Source organism: Myxine glutinosa, chromosome 6 (assembly GCF_964187855.1).
Source record: "Myxine glutinosa chromosome 6, kmMyxGlut1.1, whole genome shotgun sequence".
Lineage (NCBI taxonomy): Eukaryota > Metazoa > Chordata > Myxini > Myxiniformes > Myxinidae > Myxine > Myxine glutinosa.
Window position 1 is genome coordinate 125,663,814 of NC_136266.1, and position 18,181 is coordinate 125,681,994.

Here is an 18,181-nt window from a genome sequence, read left to right on the forward strand (position 1 = left end):
GGAGGTAACTAGGTGGATGAGTTGATTAGGTGACAAGAACAATAGTCAGGGCCCTCAGGGATATTTTGGTTCAAATTCTTCCAAAAGCATCAAATTTGGCGCAGATGTTGCCCATGCCATACTCTTTCGATTTTTGACGGGCGCCAAGGGCGGTATGATCCGGGGACCATACCGGTCCATCCCGCCATGTCACCTGACCTATGGCGTCATAATTAGGATATGCATCCAATCACATGGCGTACTATAAGTGGTCAAAGTTAAAAATGAATCGATCGAAAAATGAAGGCAGGGATCCATTTTTAAGGTTTTCATAAAATCCAATATGGCCGCCAGGTCACATGACCTATTGCGTCATATTTATGACATGTATACAATCATGTATACATGAACCCGGATCATGATCGCACAAAAATTAAACACAAGGATATGGCATACAGTTCATAAAACATCAAAATCCGTACCTTTGTAATTAGACTGATGAACTGCATATGCCTGAAAATTAGGAAATAGACATGTAAATATTTCCTCTAATTGTCAAAAATAAGGTCAGAGTTCGATTACCCAACCCAGAAACATAAAATGGTGAACCTCGCATAAATCTTGACAAAAAACTCAAAAACCGACATGTTTGACAAAAATTACCTTTAAGATGACCTTGAGGGTTGACCTTGACCTCGAATCATCAAAATAACATCATAATTGGATTCCTCGACCTCGAAAACCCCTAAAAAGTGATATCATACATGATTCCAACCCTTTTGGTTATTTAACTGATTTTCCTCTAATCCGGGTGGCGGCCATTTAGTATTTCGCCAATATGGGGCCCCCGGGGGGGGGGGGCGCCCGTCTTGGCGCCCGTCAAAAATCGAGAGAGTATGGCATGGGCAACATCTGGGCCAAATTTGGTGCTTTTGGAAGAATTTGAACCAAACGGCCCCAAAATATCCCTAAGGGCCCTGACTACAAGTCTATTCAATTTTGGTTCAGCTCCGGATCCAGATTCGGCCCATCAGTGGGATACAAAACTTTAAATGTTCAGTGTAGCGGAGGTATGCGCTCTACTGAGTGCCATTCTATTTTATTATAATAACATCAGAATTAAAAAACAAAAAGAGAAAATATGTACAAACCTGAATAAAAAGAACAATTACAGATACATTCAAAGTACACTGCCCCCATGCCAAATAAATAAACAACATCATCCAGCGCACGACAATGCCAGAGTGCCCTTGGCGCCCGGTGATACCACCGTGTAGCACATGAAGAAGGAATTGGAAGGGAGCGGTCTACAATCATTGATCGATTAATTGCGTAATTAAAATAAATGAAGATAATCGTAAAATAATTAATTTCTTAATCCATTGGCTATTAGCATACCAAAACCACTAGGGTTTCATCCAAATCTGTAACTTTAAAAAAATTAATTAAATTAATTAATCGGAAAAAATAATTAATCGATTAATTAATAAATCAAGAATACCCATTACAGCCAAATCACGTGGTCACTGTCATGTCCGAATATCAGCTTCCTAGCTCAAAATGTGCCTGACATATTGACCAGATGAGAAAGAAAATAAGCAAGTACTTAATAAATTTATAATAATAAACTAATTAATTGATTAATCAAAAAGAAAAAAACGTGCTTGCCAAAGCACATGCACACTATTGTGCTCAAATTTCAGTTTCCTAGCTCGAAGGATGGCTGAGATATCGCCGGGACAAACAAACAAACAAGAAAGCAAATGGAGTGAAAACGGAGTACTCCCTTTCAGTGCGCGTCATCGCCGGGCCCCCGAGGGACGTCATGCAATGCCTGGAGATGGAATAGGGAAGGAGGGGTGTACAAAAAACCTAACACTGCATCCCTTTGTTGTGACTGCAAAGTTACTGTATTGAAGAGGTGTATGGTTGGTTCATAGTTGACTCGAAACGTATAGAATAAACCAATGTCTCAATACAATTTCTTCACTTCCATGGTAAGAGGCAGCTTAGAGACTTAGAGTACTTCCAAAAAAAAAATCAATATTTACATTATTTACTACCTCGTGTTCCCACCCAGGTCATATGATCCCCTTCATCTAAAGTATCAAACAAGCCTGGCTACGCCGCTGTTAGCCTTTCGGTCTTGTTTAATTATAAAATTAATTAAAATACCCCTCAGTTTCCCAAGGTCTTGACCTAGTTTTGTAAAGAAAAATGTATTAATACATTCAAAGAGCCAATTATATAACAGGTTGCATGCAACAAAACAGAGCCACCCATTCAGTCTATTAGGCCTGGCATTACCTGGATTTACTTCACGGTATTTCCCCACACCATACGCATCGATCAAGTCTTGGAAAGCAGCCGTAAAGTGGTTGGTGCGGTTGAACGTTGGTGGAGGAACAGTGATTTGCATGTCGTTCATGATCGGTGAGAGCATCCCCCCATCACATTCCTGCACATTGCAAACGTCATATCAAAATCATGTCTTCTCAGCCTGAGATTCATGCAGATTGGTAGGCCAAGTGGGATGCCTGCCCTTCAACATAATGTTTACACACGAACACGCAGCTCGGATCCCATGCTTCATCAATACACTCCCACACAACATACCTCAATTCAAATGTCTATTCAGCAACTCATGGATTCTCCAAATAAACTCTACAAAAAAGCTTCTGATGAAGCAATTTATGAAATAAAATTTCCTCCATTTATAAAATTAGTACACCCGCTAACGACGGGAGGGGCAGAAAAGGTCATTCCTCTTTCGGGTATATAGATTACAGTCGATCTATGGGCAGCTCTCAAGAACATTGGGTGTGTGTTCATTTACCAAGTTTATTGTGGAGAGATCGCCAAGTGGTTTAAGCATTCGAGCAAGCACTCCATTCAAAACCATTAAGGAACGGCTGGCTTGGCAAGCGCTAACTAGGTGCTTGGTAAATGAGCACACCCCGGGCTTCCTCCCTTTGTTTCGTGTTAAACAGCAGGAGCGAGTTTCAAAAGTTCACCACGAAAAACGCCACGTTAGTGCCAGGAAGGGTCATATGTTATTAACCCAACACTTATGGGGTACCTAGAGTACAGTAGATCTTCGCTCAGTTCTGTAAGTAAAACTTACCTCGCGCATGTCGGGATTCCTCCAAATTGCTTCATTTAGTGTTATAAAGAGTATTAGCGTCTGTTTAAAAAGCTAAGCATACGTGTTTGTGGTTTATAATATTCATTAGTGTTCATTACCTCTGGTAGAGGCCGTTGCTCCTACGCAAACGGCATGATAAGCTATTCATATACGTTGACTCGCCAGAAAAACCCCTTGGGGAGGTGGGACATTATCAGTATGAATATTGTTTTGTAATAACATTAATATTATGCTATTATCATTAGTTTTGTTATTCAAAGCGGCCTTGGAAAAACGCCACGATAAAGCGAACTTAATACGGCTATACACCTCAACATGCAACCCATTGATGGCAATGGCAGGGAAAACCTGCTCAAGGGAGAAAACCCCCGTGGGGATGGGGATAGATGAATGCGCTACAACCTTCATTATGTAACCCTTCGTCATCCTGTCAAGTTTGGTTGAGATTGGATAAGTAACGTCAGAATGCATTGGCGTCAAAACTTCATCAGACAGACACAAATGGCGTATTTTAGTATGATGGCTACAATATTATTGGAAAGTTTCGAGACAAAAGAGTGACTTGTGCACTCACACTAGCATGTGACAGCGCTTGCTGTATCTCCAGCAGGTTCTGCCGTGGACACCACACTTCAGCAACGACATGCTGGTGAGTGTTATCAATACTACACAGGTCCAAGGTATAGTATATGGCCTTCATCTTGCTGACTTTCTGCCTCCAATGGTGGCAGCAGCGTCCAGCAGTCAATAGAACTCGTTGTCGCAAATTCTCAGTCTCGCTCAGAACCTGTTATACACAGACAAACATCGACAGTGCTTCTATACATTAAGAGACAACCAAAAACTGTCTGCTGGTCTAACATGGTGGGAAGGTGCAGCCAAGTTCCTGATATGCGATCACAAACAAGTCATGTGGACATTGAAGTTACAGAAGTTTTTTATTTATTTCCAAGACCGTACCATCTGCAGATCCAACAGCCGTGCCTCAATCTCCAGCTCAACTTCTCGCCGCTGGTGCACAGACTCAGGGCAAGGATAAATTATGGCACGGAACCTGTTGAAGTAACACCAAACATGGCTGATTGTGCAAGGAGATAAAATGGAAAAACCTTACAAGTTGCTGCACACACACATTCCATAAGTCATTGAATAAGCCTCACCCTAGAAGATAGGGGAAGCCTTATTGCTGCTGAAGGGTTTGTTTCTACAATTGGTGCTCCCAATTTTTTTATGGTACCCCAAAGTTTCTTCGACCCCTAAGAGTACTTAACCACCATTTATGACTTTTTTGGGGAGTTTTTTCTTCCCTTATTTTGGCCAATATTTGAGCTGCATCTCAGAGCCGGCTGGAACCGTTGGAATGAAATTTTGTATCAATAATGTGAATATGAAGAATGCGGGGTTGACAATTTCTTAACATCAACATTTTCCACCACAAGTCGACAAAATATGGCCGATCAGAACAACATTGGACTCTTTAGATAGCCTTGAGTAAGGTGCATTTTACAACATACCACTTCAGGTTAAAGGTCAAGGTCGTACACCCTCGGGAGTAGTAAAACCACCATTAAGGTTTTTCTCTCTATTTCGCTACCAGTCATAGCTGCATCTCACTCAGCTGGGACTTTTGGAATGAAATTTTGTCTGAAGAATAGAAATAAAAAGTATGTGGGGTTGAAAATGTTTTGACCTTGACCTAACTTAAGGTCATAACCCAATTATAGACATTTTAACATTTTTCACTACAACTCAACTAAGATCTGTCTGATCAGAATGAAATTGCCCTCTCCTGATTAAGCACCAATACTTAATTCACATCATACCGCTCTGAGGTAAAGGTAAAAGTAAAGGTGAAATGGTTGACTGAAAAAATATTTACTCCCGCCAGGGAGTAATGCATTCGATCGTGTCCGTCCGTGTGTGTGTGGACAAGATATCTGGAAAAGTTCTGAACGGATTTGGATGAAAGTTGGTGGGATGATTGCCCTTGGGATAAGGAAGAATTGATTAGTTTTTGGTGAAGCTCAGGATATTATTCCGAATCCAGGAATTTTTTGAAGGATTTTTTACCATTGAAAGAATTTACCATTGAAATTTGAGGGCTCCAACTTGACCCACGGCGGGAGTATGCGCTCTACCGATTGCCGTTCTCGTTATATATATTTTTGTCATCGCACAATTTTGCCAATGTGGAATCAACGACCGCTTGGCCTTCAAAGATGTTAGTGCATCATAATAGTGGCCCTAATGAAGTTGTGTATCTGATATTTTATTAGTGTCCTTGACCTACTTTTTTCAGATTGTGACCTAATTAACAAAAAACACCTTTTATCACAACTTGAATACTTTTCTCCTAATTTCCGTGATGTTGGGCTTTAGGATAGATTGTATATGGAGACAAATTTTCTTAATATACACTCGATCCTCTTCTTATTATACAAATGTTGAATGTCAAGGTCATATGGTGGCCCGAAAAAGATATGGCCATCAGATCACGGGCAAATGGTAAGTCGTGGACGATAGCTAAAAGCAAGCAGGGGGAGGCTTACCCTTGGTGATCATAGATATTGAGTGTCTCTTTGCTAGTGTTACACATTTGGTCTCATTACTGTTTTCACATCCTTTGCTATATTAGCTAATGATACTCACCCCTTTATCCTGGGTTCGTTGGCTTAGCGGTTAGAGTACCGGCTTGGGATCCTAGGTTCAAATCCCTGTCGATCGCCAAATTAACGCCAGGGGGGGTTGACTCAGCCTGTCATCCTTCCGAGGTCGGCAAATTGAGTACCAGTTCACTGGTAATTCCCTGTGTGTTGCAAGAGACGACTAACAGGGTTGGCGGCAGGAAGGGCATCCAGCCATAAAACATTGCTTCAAAAAAGGGGACCACGGTGCCCAAAAAAGGCCAACCCCTGCTCTGCGGGGAAAAATGGCATCTAAAGGTGGTTCTTCACTCACCCCTCACAAACCAACTTGACCTTGTTCTTGAGCTGTTCACCTTGGAAAAACACCACGAATGCGGTCTTCTGTAATGGATGTCCCTAGTGATACAAATAAATGAATCAGTCTCCATGCAGAGTTGCATCTTTTACAGCTGAACCACTAACATTACGAACTGCTGGATTAGCCATCCATTTCAAATTTGATGACAATTTCAATGCACCACATCTTACCAATTTTATTACTATACTAGCCGAAAGCACCCGGCGTTGCCCGGGTTCTTTTTGAATGAATTTACTACTATAATTCAGCTTTTACTTGCGGTTGTAGAAGATCGACTACGATAATTCAGCTCAGCTTTTAATTGCGAAATGGACCCAGCCCGGCCAAGGTGGGCCTCGACCGGCCTCGCCACCTAGCCGATGACCTTCCCGGGGCCCGTCCTGACATTTTTGGTTCTCCTTGAATGAATTTACGACTATAATTCAGCTTTTACTCACGGCCATAGAAGATCGACTACTATAATTCAGCTCAGCTTTTAATTGCGAAATGGGCCCAGCCCGGCCGAGGTGGCCTCGACCGGCCTCGCCACCTAGCCTATAACCTTCCCGGGGCCCATCCCGACATTTTTTGTTTGAGGTTTCCTCCTATCTTTCACCATTCAGGAGATTAGTGTGTGCAGACAAACAAACCAAAACTTTATTTTATATATTATTATATATATATGTATATATAATAATATAATAATATATGAATGAATGAATGAATGATCGTTTTAAGGCCATTTTCCCCACTAGAGTGGGGCTAGCCTTGCGGGCCCCATGACAATCATGGTTCCCTGTTTGAAGCAATGTTTTTATGGCCGGATGCCCTTCCTGACGCCAACCCTTGGTCGCCTCTTACGATGCGCAGGGATACGGTGTACCTATTCTAAAGCGGGGTACACACCGGGATCATTCATCCCAGCAAGCTGGTACTCAATTTGCCGACCTCGGAAGGATGACAGGCTGAGTCAACCCCCCTGGCGTTAATTCAGCGATCGATCGGGATTCGAACCCAGGATCCTAGGATCCCAAGCCAGCACCCTAACCGCTAAGCCAACACCAGGCTCAATAATATAATAATTATATATATATATATATATATATATATATATATATATATATATATATATATATATATATATATATATATATATATATATATATATATATATATATATATATATATATATATATATTGTTGCGGATATGGGATTTGGCCTCCATATCCGCTTGTAAATATTCCCCTATTTCCCCAATACTCCCCAACTATCCCCAATCCCCCATTCCCTAGTCCCATTGTCTGTAAACACTGTAGAACCGACCTTCCCCTTCTTCCCCCATTAAATGTCGTGCCCAGGTCCACCGCATCTCACGTAGACAACTTTCGGACCTCTTGCTAGTTATTCTTAGTCTATGTCAGTTAAGGACTCGTTTCCATTAATTCTGACTCTTCGTTGCACCAGAATGTGATTGTATGGCACCAGTAGTGAGTTTAGGACCTCCCCATACCTCCTCCCATCTTCCCCATGAAACAACAACAACAACAACAACTACAACAACAACTACAACAACAGAGGGGGGCGGCGCGGGGAGTGTGCGTCCTCACTCCGGCTTGGTTAGCCGCCATTGCCCATGCGCTCCACGGGGTTACCACGAAGGGGCTGGCTGTCAGCTCCTCGTCAGGGGCGGAGCCCGGTAACCCCCCGCAGCCAGTGAGAAGCGGCGGGCCGATTCCATCTGGGGCGGAGCTAACGAGCCGAGGGCGTGTCACTCCCCGCCGGATATGCGCAGCCACTTACCGGACGTGAGGTCAGATGCGCCCCCAGCTTGGAAAGACAAGTCGCGACCTCCGAGCGCTGAGCGACCTCCCCGCATCTTTGGACCGGACCGGGTCGATTTTGCCCCTGAGCCAAGGTGCACCTTGAGCCATCGAATACCTGCCCCTCCTTGCCATCAATCCCCGTGTGAGTCAGTTTTGTCCCGTTTATCTGTGGTCTGTCGGGAATAAGATAAGTGTGTCTAAGTGCCTATCTTCCTATGCTGTCTCTCTCATCCCTGTAATCTAACCTTCCGCAATATTATAACCTCCTCCGGAGGTCTTGAGAACCGTACCCCTGGTGTTGTGTCATTTTAATCCAGCCGTTGTGTCCTTTCCGTAATTGATTTAGCATAGCGCGACTCGGCCAACGTTCGAGTATAATCGGGTAACTTGTGCGAACACGGCGGCCATTCCGCTCGGCCCATCATAACATCTAAGTCGTGTCCGTAACAATATATATATATATATATATATATATATATATATATATATATATATATATATATATATATATATATATACATATATCAGAGATAAAACCATTGCTAAAAATCAAACAATTCATTTTCCAAAAGAAAGGTTTAACCATGAACCAGTACCACAAAATTGCCCAACTAGACAAAATGCACAGAAAAAGGGATATGTGGGGATAGACAGATAAGCAACCACATAGGACAACAGACATCAAATATAGTTAAAGCTCTGTTACAAAGATTCTTTGAATAATCTCAGAAAATCTGTGAGATCCAGACAGACAAATACCATTTGTAGCAGCGGGCGGGAAGGATACGGGCGGGAAGGATACGGCAGACAGTTTTACCTAAGCGAGATCATCAAAATAGATATTAAAGAAAAGGAAAGAAAAACTGAGTTTCGGAATAACTCACCGTGTCTGGGTCCTCCAAAGTAACCTCAATCTGAGACTGTTGTACATACACGTTCCCTCGGCATACACGCCACAACATCCTTTCAAATGGTGGAAGCTTCTCGCGTGCAATCACACCCGCAACAAAGCTACCAGTCAGACAGATGGGACGGAGGTCAAACTTGCCAATTTGATTAAATGGAATAAAAACTTCAACCTATCCAGCTCAAAAAACCAGGAATAGTTCGTCCACAACGTAAACAAATACAAGAGAGGAGAATACAAATGAGAAAAGGCATATAAACAAGTTTGTTGCAGACACAAATAATATCTGTACAGAAATGCTTTTAAGTTTCAAGGACTTGGTGCAATATTTTATCAATTTTTACCTGAATACAAAGAAAAATGAACGAGGCATGCACAGGTGGTGCCGTGGTGGTAATTTGGCCCAGTCACATGTCATTCACTTAATCTATCAATACTGACTCCATTCTAATTAAGAGATCGAACAATGATCCACATCCTTTCACCGATACAACACAATCTCGAGACAGGAAATGCAGCCAAGTGTTAATACACAATGGCGTACTCCTTCAAAATAAAAAATAAAAACTTCCTACATTACTTCAGTTGCTGAGAACATCTGCACAAGCTATTTGTAACCATCTGTCGGAATATCCTGGAAGGGGGAATGAGGACCAACCTGCAACATCACCCCACACTTTAAGGAATATTACTAAAAACTTTACTGCCAACAACTATTTTTTCATTAATTATATGAACTCTTTGCCATATTATTTTTATTTTCTTTAAGAGATTATGATCAGAAACATCCAAGTATCATTCCAAACCTACACTGGTGGCCATGTGTTGTTTGTGACAATCTTTAAGCCAAAAATAAAATATGTCACACACTTGCTCCAACATATCCAGACATATTGCTAATCGTTGCCATTTGCGCATCGTTGTTCCACTTTGTGTTGAAATCCGGCCTGTGCCATATCCAAAGCCTTGCTGCTTTGGGATAAATAATCTCCTTTGCTATGGTACCTTGGTATTCTTGGCACAAAGTTGATATTTTCCATTACAAAAACAATACCAAAAGAAATTTCACATCCCATGGTTTGAGGGGATGAAACAACATGGCTGGAATGTTGGGCACCCCCACCTTGTCCCTCATTTCCTTCGAGCGAAAATAAAAGCATTTCAGTCACAATATTTTAATGAACCAAAACAAATGCAATTTTTTTTTGTTGTTGTTGTTAAAGGAAATTATGAGGGTGAGTCATCTGGAGTATCTGAAAATATGTAGACTTCATTAAAAGAGCAAAGAAAGACTTGATAACGATGGTGGGATGAATGCTAGTTCGATACAGAAATATGAGAGTTAAGAATCATCAATTGAAGTAGTGATAATATCGCCTCGGGACCACCCCGAAGAACCTCGGGACCGCCCCGGAGACCCTCGGGACCGCCCCGGAGACCCTCGGGACCGCCCCGGAGACCCTCGGGTCCGCCCCGGAGACCCTCGGGACCGCCCTGGAGACCCTCGGGACCGCCCCGACGACCCTCGGGACCGCCCCGACGACCCTCGGGACCGCCCCGACGACCCTCGGGACCGCCCCGAAGACCCTCGGGACCGCCCCGAAGACCCCCGGGACCACCCCGACGGCCCTCGGGACCACCCCGAAGACCCTCGGGACCACCCCGACGGCCCTCGGGACCACCCCGACGGCCCTCGGGACCACCCCGACGGCCCTCGGGACCACCCCGAAGGCCCTCGGGACCACCCCGAAGACCCTCGGGACCACCCCGAAGACCCTCGGGACCACCCCGAAGACCCACGGGACCACCGCGAAGACCCACAAGACCACCCCGAAGACCCCCAAGACCACCCCGAAGACCCCCAAGACCACCCCGAAGACCCCCAAGACCACCCCGAAGACCCCCAAGACCACCCCGAAGACCCCCAAGACCACTCCGAAGACCCCCAATACCACCCCGAAGACCCCCAAGACCACCCCGAAGACCCCCCAAGACCACCCCGAAGACCCCCCAAGACCACCCCGAAGACCCCCAAGACCACCCCGAAGACCCCCAAGACCACCCCAAAGACCCCCAAGACCACCCCGAAGACCCCCAAGACCACCCCGAAGACCCCCAAGACCACCCCGAAGACCCCCAAGACCACCCCGAAGACCCCCAAGACCACCCCGACGACCCCCAAGACCACCCCGAAGACCCCCAAGACCACCCCGAAGACCCCCAAGACCACCCCGAAGACCCCCAAGACCACCCCGAAGACCCCCAAGACCACCCCGAAGACCCCCAAGACCACCCCGAAGACCCCCAAGACCACCCCGAAGACCCCCAAGACCACCCCGAAGACCCCCAAGACCACCCCGAAGACCCCCAAGACCACCCCGAAGACCCCCCAAGACCACCCCGAAGACCCCCCAAGACCACCCCGAAGACCCCCCAAGACCACCCCGAAGACCCCCCAAGACCACCCCGAAGACCCCCCCAAGACCACCCCGAAGACCCCCCAAGACCACCCCGAAGACCCCCAAGACCACCCCGAAGACCCCCAAGACCACCCCGAAGACCCCCAAGACCACCCCGAAGACCCCCAAGACCACCCCGAAGACCCCCAAGACCACCCCGAAGACCCCCAAGACCACCCCGAAGACCCCCAATACCACCCCGAAGACCCCCAATACCACCCCGAAGACCCCCCAAGACCACCCCGAAGACCCCCCAAGACCACCCCGAAGACCCCCAAGACCACCCCGAAGACCCCCAAGACCACCCCGAAGACCCCCAAGACCACCCCGAAGACCCCCAAGACCACCCCGAAGACCCCCAAGACCACCCCGAAGACCCCCAAGACCACCCTGAAGACCCCCAAGACCACCCCGAAGACCCCCAAGACCACCCCGAAGACCCCCAAGACCACCCCGAAGACCCCCAAGACCACCCCGAAGACCCCCAAGACCACCCCGAAGACCCCCAAGACCACCCCGAAGACCCCCAAGACCACCCCGAAGACCCCCAAGACCACCCCGAAGACCCCCAAGACCCCCAAGACCACCCCGAAGACCCCCAAGACCACCCCGAAGACCCCCAAGACCACCCCGAAGACCCCCAAGACCACCCCGAAGACCCCCAAGACCACCCCGAAGACCCCCAAGACCACCCCGAAGACCCCCAAGACCACCCCGAAGACCCCCAAGACCACCCCGAAGACCCCCCAAGACCACCCCGAAGACCCCCCAAGACCACCCCGAAGACCCCCCAAGACCACCCCGAAGACCCCCCAAGACCACCCCGAAGACCCCCCAAGACCACCCCGAAGACCCCCAAGACCACCCCGAAGACCCCCAAGACCCCCAAGACCACCCCGAAGACCCCCAAGACCACCCCGAAGACCCCCAAGACCACCCCGAAGACCCCCAAGACCACCCCGAAGACCCTCAAGACCACCCCGAAGACCCTCAAGACCACCCCGAAGACCCTCAAGACCACCCCGAAGACCCTCAAGACCACCCCGAAGATCCTCAAGACCACCCCAAAGACCCTCAAGACCACCCGAAGACCCTCAAGACCACCCCGAAGACCCTCAAGACCACCCCAAAGACCCTCAAGACCACCCGAAGACCCTCAAGACCACCCCGAAGACCCTCAAGACCACCCCGAAGACCCTCAAGACCACACCGAAGACCCTCAAGACCACCCCGAAGACCCTCAAGACCACCCCGAAGACCCTCAAGACCACCCCGAAGACCCTCAAGACCACCCCGAAGACCCTCAAGACCACCCCGAACACCTTCAAGACCACCCCGAACACCCTCAAGACCACCCCGAACACCCTCAAGACCACCCCGAACACCCTCAAGACCACCCCGAACACCCTCAAGACCACCCCGAAGACCCTCAAGACCACCCCGAAGACCCTCAAGACCACCCCGAACACCCTCAAGACCACCCCGAAGACCCTCAAGACCACCCCGAAGACCCTCAAGACCACCCCGAAGACCCTCAAGACCACCCCGAAGACCCTCAAGACCACCCCGAAGACCCTCAAGACCACCCCGAAGACCCTCAAGACCACCCCGAAGACCCTCAAGACCACCCCGAAGACCCTCAAGACCACCCCGAAGACCCTCAAGACCACCCCGAAGACCCTCAAGACCACCCCGAAGACCCTCAAGACCACCCCGAAGACCCTCAAGACCACCCCGAAGACCCTCAAGACCACCCCGAAGACCCTCAAGACCACCCCGAAGACCCTCAAGACCACCCCGAAGACCCTCAAGACCACCCCGAAGACCCTCAAGACCACCCCGAAGACCCTCAAGACCACCCCGAAGACCCTCAAGACCACCCCGAAGACCCTCAAGACCACCCCGAAGACCCTCAAGACCACCCCGAAGACCCTCAAGACCACCACGAAGACCCGCAAGACCACCCCGAAGACCCTCAAGACCACCCCGAAGACCCTCAAGACCACCCCGAAGACCCTCAAGACCACCCCGAAGACCCTCAAGACCACCCCGAAGACCCTCAAGTCCACCCCGAAGACCCTCAAGACCACCCCGAAGACCCTCAAGACCACCCCGAAGACCCTCAAGACCACCCCGAAGACCCTCAAGACCACCCCGAAGACCCTCAAGACCACCCCGAAGACCCAAACCACCCCAAAGACCCAAAACATCCCAAAGACCCAAAACATCCCAAAGACCCAAAAGATCCCAAAGACCCAAAACATCCCAAAGACCCAAAACATCCCAAAGACCCAAAACATCCCAAAGACCCAAAGGATCCAAAAGACAATCAAGACCCAAATGGTCCAAAAGACACTGAAAACCCAAAAGACCCTGAATACCCAAAACACCCCAACGACCCCTTCTCGATCACAAAAGAGGTCTTTTTTTTTTTTAATCCAGAGTCGAGGTTCATGGAAGGGCCAGAACACAGAACAGATCAGGACACAACAGAACAAAAGGAACAGCAGAAAGATGAAACAAAGTATGGAGATGGCAGATAGTGCAAGACCAGAAAAGAGGCGGTAGAAGACAGAACCCATCGACCTATCGGCAATGACGGAATGAAAGGCCCATAGATTCAACTTGATCTTGGAAGATTCCAATGATATTAAAGGGTCTTGGTTTCCAAAGTGTAAAGCTGAACAAGGTGTGAAGCAGTGGTGCCATCCCAGAGGGGATAGCAGTATTCCATCAAGCTGTGGATGAAGGCCTCCTAGGAAGGAATTTGCATGATGGAGGATGCCTAGTCGGTGACTGGCTTTGGATGCCAACTTTAAAATGTGGCTTGCCCAATAAAAATCATGCCTGAGAGTGGGACCCAAGAGTTCAAGTAACTGAACCTCTTCGAATGGGCCTTTGAGAAAAAAGATTAGAAAGTAGATGGGAACGACAATAGATGGGTGCCCGTCTACCTGAAGGATGAGTAATATTATCATGGCAGAGGGTGGAGTCATCAGCAAAAAGATAGAGAGTTTTCCAGAGAGGCAGAGAGATAGTTGATAAAGATTAGGAATACAATGTTGCCTACAACACTGCCTTGGCATACTCCAGCCTTGACAGGGAGAGGAGATAAAAGGATTGCATTGAGAACCACATGTTGGCGACGAGAGTGGAGGAAGTCAGTGATCCAAGAGTGGAGTTGGCCAAAGTCTTTCAGGAACCTGCTGGTCAGGCCTGTCTGATGTTCAACCGCAAATGATTTGGACATGAGTTTGTAAACTGTTCAGGGTGCAGCCGAAAACTCACCTACTCTTCACAAAAGGCACCATTGAGGATCTAACATCCACCAGATAATGCTAGCAGATGGGACACAGAGTTTAACGTCCGTTTGATGGATGGTGCACCTTGTGATAAAACACTGTCTGCAAAGCATCAATCCGATGGTTTATCGGCGGGTTGGAAATCAAACAGACTAGACAGCTCAACGATAAGTAAACTACTTCTGTACCATCACAATCGTCTAAAGCGAAAGTAACAAAAGGATAAACAAGTACACATACATTCAAAGTACACCGCCCCATGCCAAATAATTAAATATGCTGCAGCGCGGCATTGCCGGGGCGCCTCTGGCGCCCGGCAATACCGCAGTGCAGCTCATTGAGGCTGCATTGGGAGGGAGAGGTGTACACTAATTGATTGATTAATTGTATAATTAAAATCAATAAAAGATTATCACAAAATATTTTCATAATCGATTGGCTAATCACATAACTAAACCACTAGTGCTTCATCCGAAGATGTATCTTTTAGAAATTCAATTAAATAAGTCATTTATAAAAAATTAAATAATTAATTGATTACTCAATAAATAATTAATCGATTAATCAATAAATAATTAATAGATGAAATGATTAATCAATAAATCAAAAATATCCTTGATAGCCACATCACTTGGTCACTCATGTCCAAATATTAGCTTCCCAGCTCAAAAGGTGCCTGAGATATTGGCCAAATGAGAAAGAAAATAAATAAATGATTAATAATGAAAATAAATAAATAATAATCATAAAAAAATTAAATTATTAATCAATTTGGTCAGAGAACACAAACTACCACTATTTCATCAGAATCTGTAACTTTAAAAAAAAAATTTTTTTTGTCATTAATCGAATAATTAAATAATTAATCGATTAATTGATTAATTAATAAATCAAAAATATCTTTGCAGCCAAATCACCTGGTCATTGGCATGTCCAAATGTCAGCTTCCTAACTCAAAAGGTGCCTGAGTTAATGGTCAGAAGAGAAAGGAAATTTGATTAATTAAATAAGTACTTAATTAATCGCTAATAATTAAATAACTCCTCAATTTATTGATTATTCAAAAAAAAAAATACCGTTTTTGAGAAAGGACTTGCTCACTCTTGTGCCGAAATTTCAGCTTCCTAGCTCAAAGGATGGCTGAGATATCGTCCGGACAACCAAGAAAGAAAACAAGAAAGAAAACAAGTACACATACATTCAAAGTACACCGCCCCATGCCAAATAATTAAATATGCTGCAGCGCGGCATTGCCGGGGCGCCTCCGGCGCCCGGCAATACCGCAGTGCAGCTCATTGAGGCTGCATTGGGAGGGAGAGGTGTACACTAATTGATTGATTAATTGTATAATTAAAATCAATAAAAGATTATCACAAAATATTTTCATAATCAATTGGCTAATCGCATAACTAAACCAGTAGTGCTTCATCCGAAGATGTATCTTTTAGAAATTTAATTAAATAAGTCATTTATAAAAAATTAAATAATTAATTGATTACTCAATAAATAATTAATCGATTAATCAATAAATACTTAATAGATGAAATGATTAATCAATAAATCAAAAATATCCTTGATAGCCACATCACTTGGTCACTCATGTCCAAATATTAGCTTCCCAGCTCAAAAGGTGCCTGAGATATTGGCCAAATGAGAAAGAAAATAAATAAATGATTAATAATGAAAATAAATAAATAATAATCATAAAAAAATTAAATTATTAATCAATTTGGTCAGAGAACACATAAACTACCACTATTTCATCAGAATCTGTAACTTAAAAAAAAAAAATTTTTTTGTCATTAATCGAATAATTAAATAATTAATCGATTAATTGATTAATTAATAAATCAAAAATATCCTTTGCAGCCAAATCACCTGGTCATTGGCATGTCCAAATATCAGCTTCCTAACTCAAAAGGTGCCTGAGTTAATAATGGTCAGAAGATAAATGAAATTTAATTAATTAAATAAGTACTTAATTAAACGCTAATAATTAAATAACTCCTCAATTAATTGATTATTCAAAAAACAAAAAATACCGTATTTGACAAAGGACTTGCTCACTACTGTGCCGAAATTTCAGCTTCCTAGCTCAAAGGATGGCTGAGATATCGTCCGGACAACCAAGAAAGAAAACAAACAAACAAGAAACCAGAGTGAAAACTGAGTACTCTCTTTCAGCGTGCGTCACTGCCGAGCCCCCTTTGGTGCCCGGCAATGACGATTTGCAATGCCTGGAGATGGCATAGGAAAGGAGCGGTGTACAACAAGAAAACAAGAAACCAGAGTGAAAACTGAGTACTCTCTTTCAGCGTGCGTCACTGCCGAGCCCCCTTTGGTGCCCGGCAATGACGATTTGCAATGCCTGGAGATGGCATAGGAAAGGAGTGGTGTACAACATTTAACCAAGATTGGACCTACCCAAGTTCGAGTCCCATGGCCACGTCGTGCATGCCCGACTGATCTCTCAAGTAGTGAGTACCATCAAACTGGTCAGCCATTCGGAGCTCAACCTGTCAAACAGAATCACAAAGTCTCCAAGGATAAATAAATCAGCAAAGGTTTAAAGAAGTTAGAGACACCAACCATTGCCAAGAATGGCTCCACATTGAGCAGGAGATGCAGCATTTCCTTGAGCTCCAAATAATTTTTCCTCAGCACCACTTTGCTACTGTCGATCTCTCTCAACTCATTCTCAAACCTCTCAAACTCGGTCTGCAAGAGACACGATGACAGATTGGAATCATGGGGTGATTTAAGGGGTGAGCATGGGACTTCACATTAAATTCAAAATATGCTTCTTGAGATCTCTAGTGCTTCAGAATGCACGGCAGGCGAGACATTATTAATTTATTACCTCCATAACCAAAGATGGACGGAGGTTATATTTTCACCCCGTCTGTCCGTCTGTTAGTGGGATATCTCAAAAGGTTATGGACAGATTTGGTTGAAACTTGGTAGACAGGTTGAGCATATGACAAGGACGAATTGATTCGGTTTCAGTGAAGATCCGGATCTGGATTCTAATCCGAGAATGTTTTAAAGTAATCTTCACCATTGAGAGATGGAGCCAAAAGCGAGATATAGCATGATATTTCATTTGTCATACCCTTCCTCCAGTCCATGGTACACTCTTGAAGCTTATGGTGTGGCAGTTGCCATGAAACAACATGCCTTCTCCTCATGAAAGGCAAATCCAAGGGAAGGCAATCTCATTTCCTTTCACAAAACTCAGAACAAGTGTGTGTCCACCCTCAGGAGAGCCAGGAAACACAATCTCTACTCTCATGACTGAACTCTCAAACCTGTCTCCTTCCTCCAAATCCTGGTGGCGTCTGGTCAAATCTGTTTCTGGTGTTTGTTCCCCTTCCATCCCCTCCCTTACCTCAAACTGTGACAAAGGCGACACTGCACGTGAAAAACCTGAATGCCTCAATCCTGTTTCCCTCAAAATATTGTGCCCCAAACCCATCTCACCCAGTCATACCCAGCTGCTCCTGAACTGTGTCCTTCTCTCCTGACAAGGTTGAGAAGTTTCTGTCAAACCTCGACTCTGATTCTGCAACTGGACCAGATGGCA

At 45.5% G+C, this 18,181-nt stretch overlaps 1 protein-coding gene across 2 annotated transcripts in view; it reads right to left on the reverse strand.

Annotated features, from left to right (window-relative positions):
• Window positions 1–18,181, reverse strand: part of LOC137415335 (V-type proton ATPase 116 kDa subunit a 4-like) — a 142,879-nt gene that overhangs the window by 43,276 nt on the left and 81,422 nt on the right. For both annotated transcript variants that reach the window (XM_078780488.1, XM_078780487.1), the window contains exons 5-11: window positions 17,188–17,316; window positions 17,023–17,114; window positions 8,815–8,941; window positions 6,083–6,165; window positions 4,085–4,178; window positions 3,699–3,911; window positions 2,287–2,437 (exon numbers count right to left, since the gene is read on the reverse strand). In XM_078780488.1, coding sequence (XP_078636614.1) covers window positions 2,287–2,437; window positions 3,699–3,911; window positions 4,085–4,178; window positions 6,083–6,165; window positions 8,815–8,941; window positions 17,023–17,114; window positions 17,188–17,316 — 889 coding nt within the window. The remainder of the gene's footprint in view (window positions 1–2,286; window positions 2,438–3,698; window positions 3,912–4,084; window positions 4,179–6,082; window positions 6,166–8,814; window positions 8,942–17,022; window positions 17,115–17,187; window positions 17,317–18,181) is intronic.